This window comes from Nannospalax galili, unplaced genomic scaffold (assembly GCF_000622305.1).
Source record: "Nannospalax galili isolate Female #2095 unplaced genomic scaffold, S.galili_v1.0 scaffold337, whole genome shotgun sequence".
NCBI classification, from domain to species: Eukaryota; Metazoa; Chordata; class Mammalia; order Rodentia; family Spalacidae; genus Nannospalax; species Nannospalax galili.
In genome coordinates this window covers 553,672-557,089 of record NW_008340932.1, presented here as the reverse complement: position 1 = coordinate 557,089, position 3,418 = coordinate 553,672, and the positions used below count along the sequence as shown (strand labels likewise).

The 3,418-nt window shown below is 42.5% G+C and overlaps 1 protein-coding gene across 1 annotated transcript; it reads left to right on the top strand.

The window, feature by feature from the left end:
- The first annotated feature begins 1,846 nt into the window (after positions 1-1,846).
- On the top strand, positions 1,847-2,767 carry LOC103736594 (olfactory receptor 5M11-like). The gene has a single exon (XM_008836101.1). The coding sequence runs from the start codon at positions 1,847-1,849 to the stop codon at positions 2,765-2,767; it is 921 nt and encodes a 306-aa protein (XP_008834323.1).
- Positions 2,768-3,418: the final 651 nt, after the last annotated feature.

Genomic DNA, 3,418 nt, shown 5'->3' with positions numbered 1-3,418 from the left:
CACAGAGGTCTGAACAGAGTGCTGGATCCCCTGGAACTGGAGTTATTGACAGTTGTTAGCTACTACATGGATGCTCAAACTTGAACCTGGGTCCTCTGCTAGAGCAGCTAGTGCTCTTAACTGATGAGCGATCTCTCCAGCAACTCCATGAAGTTCTTTTGCACAATTAACTTAAAAACTTATTTTACCACAGTTTATGACACCACAGTAACATCTAACAGTATTTGTATTTGCAGTAACACATTTTTCCATGAAGTTCTGGGATTCTTTTTCTGTTTTCACAAGTTCATCAAAAATGTACTGAATTCTCATGGCAGAATAATTAACAGAATGTTATTTCTATACTTAAACTGCTAAAATAGATAATAGATACCTCACTGTGTTGTGTGTGTTCTTAGCATAAATTATAGATATACTAGGGATGCTGGAGTTAGAGATAACAATGACATTCTGTTACGTTCACAGATGAGGGAAGTAGGGTGATGAATGTGTCACAAAATACCCTTTAATTAGCTTAGACTTGCAGGATAAGTAGATTGTGAGGCAAAAAGACACACAGAGAGACAGGCTAGCAGTAGCTAAGCTTTACTTGTGAATGTATTAGTATAGAGGTAGATCTAGAAATGTAATAGCAAATGAAGACAAAGTTAAGTGAAATAAAAGCTTAATAGATATACTCACAAGATTGTAGAACCCTCCATTTCAAAAGTTCTATCAACCTGACTGCAACTGTCATTAAATTTTTGTGACATAAAAAATGCTTTCATTGCTGTTTTGTGCATTTAATATTGGATATTTTAAGAATACCATATACCTCCCATAGAACACTCCATCAAGCTTCACGCATTTTGTCATATGTGCTAAGTCTTATTTGGTCAATCCCTTATACCCAGATGTCCCTAGGCACAACTTCATCCACTGGAGTCTAGTCAGCTAATCTAGAGATCTTAAAAATGATCTCCCTCACCATGCAGTAATCAGCTGCCAATAATTGCTTGGCTAAGGTTGGGGCCTGCTTTCCATTTCCCCAGTTCTAGGCTGAATTATTATTATTTTTTTTGGTCTGATTGAGTCTGCGTGGGTCTTGTGCATTGTGTCACCAGTGTTCCAAGTTAATACGAGCAAGTTCTAGAGGCCTGAAAGCCTCTGTTTCCTTATGTTCATGAACGAACCTTGGCTCTTACAATCTTTCTGCCCCTCTTCTACAATAGCCCCTGAGCCATGCATGGGTGGATAAGTTTTAATATAGTAGTCCTACCCAGGGACACATACTCTGCAGTCTCTTATTCTCTAAAACGTGGCCAGTTGTAGCCTTGTGCGTGCATAACACTCTATTGTATTAGGAAGCTTCACTGGTGAGAGCTGTGGGATGTGGTCCTAGTTTGCTTCTTCATTGCTGTGACAAAACACTCCGACCAGCACCAACTTTGGGAGGAAAAGGTTTATTTAGCTTACATCTCCTGGACCACAGTTCATCAGGGAGCCCAAGGTAGGAACTCAGGGCAGGAATCTGGAGGCAGGAGCTGGAGCACAGGCCATGGAGGAATGCTGCTTACTGGCTTGTTCCGCTGGCCCCTGCTCAGCCTGCTTTCTTATGCAACACAGGCCCACCTGCCCAGGGATGGCACCACCCACAGCGGACTGGGCCCTCCCACATCACTCATCAAGAAGATGCCCTTCAGACATGGCCACGGGCCAGTCCAATAGAGGTAATTCCTCAATAGAGGCTCCCTCAACCCAGATGTTTCAAGTTGACACTAAAGCTATCCAGCACAGATGTCATCAATTTTTATGTTGATGTCTGCTTGCTTTCTACAGCTTCAAGTTGAGACCCAGCTCTCAGGAAATGCCTGTCACAAACAGAACTTCTGTGACAGAATTTGTTTTACTGGGACTCACAGAGCGCCCAGAACTCCAGCCTGTCCTCTTTGTGCTGTTTCTGGTTGTGTACCTCATCACTGTGCTAGGCAACCTGGGCATGATGTCACTAATCAGACTGGACTCCCGGCTTCACACACCCATGTACTTCTTCCTCAGTAACTTGGCATTCGTAGATTTGTGCTACACATCAACCGCCACCCCACAGATGTTGACTGACTTCTTATCAGAAAGGAAGACCATTTCCTTTGTTGGCTGCTTTGTGCAGTGTTATCTTTTCATTGCTCTTCTCCTCACAGAGTTTTATATACTAGCAGCCATGGCCTATGACCGCTATGTGGCCATATGCAACCCTCTGCGCTACAGTGTGAAAATGTCCAGGAGGGTGTGCATCTGCTTGGCCATATGCCCTTATGTCTATGGCTTCTCAGATGGGCTATTCCAGGCCATACTGACCTTCCGTATGACCTTTTGTAAGTCCAATATCATCAACCACTTCTACTGTGCTGACCCACCACTCATTAAGCTTTCTTGCTCTGATACTTATGTCAAAGAACATGCCATGTTAATATCAGCAAGCTTTAACCTCTCTACCTCCCTCTCCATCATCCTTGTGTCCTATGCCTTCATAATTGTTGCCATCCTAAGAATAAAGTCAGCAGAGGGAAGGCACAAGGCATTCTCCACCTGTGGTTCCCACATGATGGCTGTCACTTTGTTTTATGGGACTCTTTTCTGTATGTATGTACGACCACCCACTGATAAGACCGTGGAAGAATCCAAAATAATAGCTGTGTTTTATACCTTTGTAAGTCCAGTGCTGAATCCATTGATCTACAGCCTGAGGAACAAAGATGTAAAGCAGGCTTTGAGGACGGTCCTCAGATGAAATGTCATTAGGACAGCACTGATGCCTCCGCTCTCCAATAAACCACATCTGCAGTTTTGACTCAATTTTGCATTTTCATGAGTTTTCGATGTTCCCTTTGGACATATCTTGGATGTTCTTTTTAAAATGATACTGGTTGTAGAAAAATGATCTGTGTATATTTTTGGTCTTGCTCCCAACATCTACTTTGTGGATCAGTGATGAGTCAATCTGCATCGATAACTAGATTCACTTAGGAGACACACCTCTTGTTTCCACTAAGGGGGTGTTTTCAGGGAGCTTAGTTTGAGGAGAGAGCCCTGGTGTTGATAATGAACAGCATCCTCCCTTGGACTGGGGTTTTGGCTGAATAAAAGGAAAATGCGTAATAGCATGGGTACAATCACTCAACTGTTGTTTGCTTAGTGTGAAAACAGTGTGTCCAAGGCCATCTCTCCTGCTTCCATATATTTCTGCCCTGATGAACTATGTCCCTTCTTATACCTTGAGCCAAAGTATGCTTTTCTTCTCTTAAATGTATCCTGTCAGGTATTTACTCAAGCAGATGAAGACAAATTTCATACATCAGATTGATTATGTTCAAATCCATCTTTTCAAAAAATTTCCAGTAGTTTGACAGACATGTCAAAACTTGAGAAACACTTCCTGAGT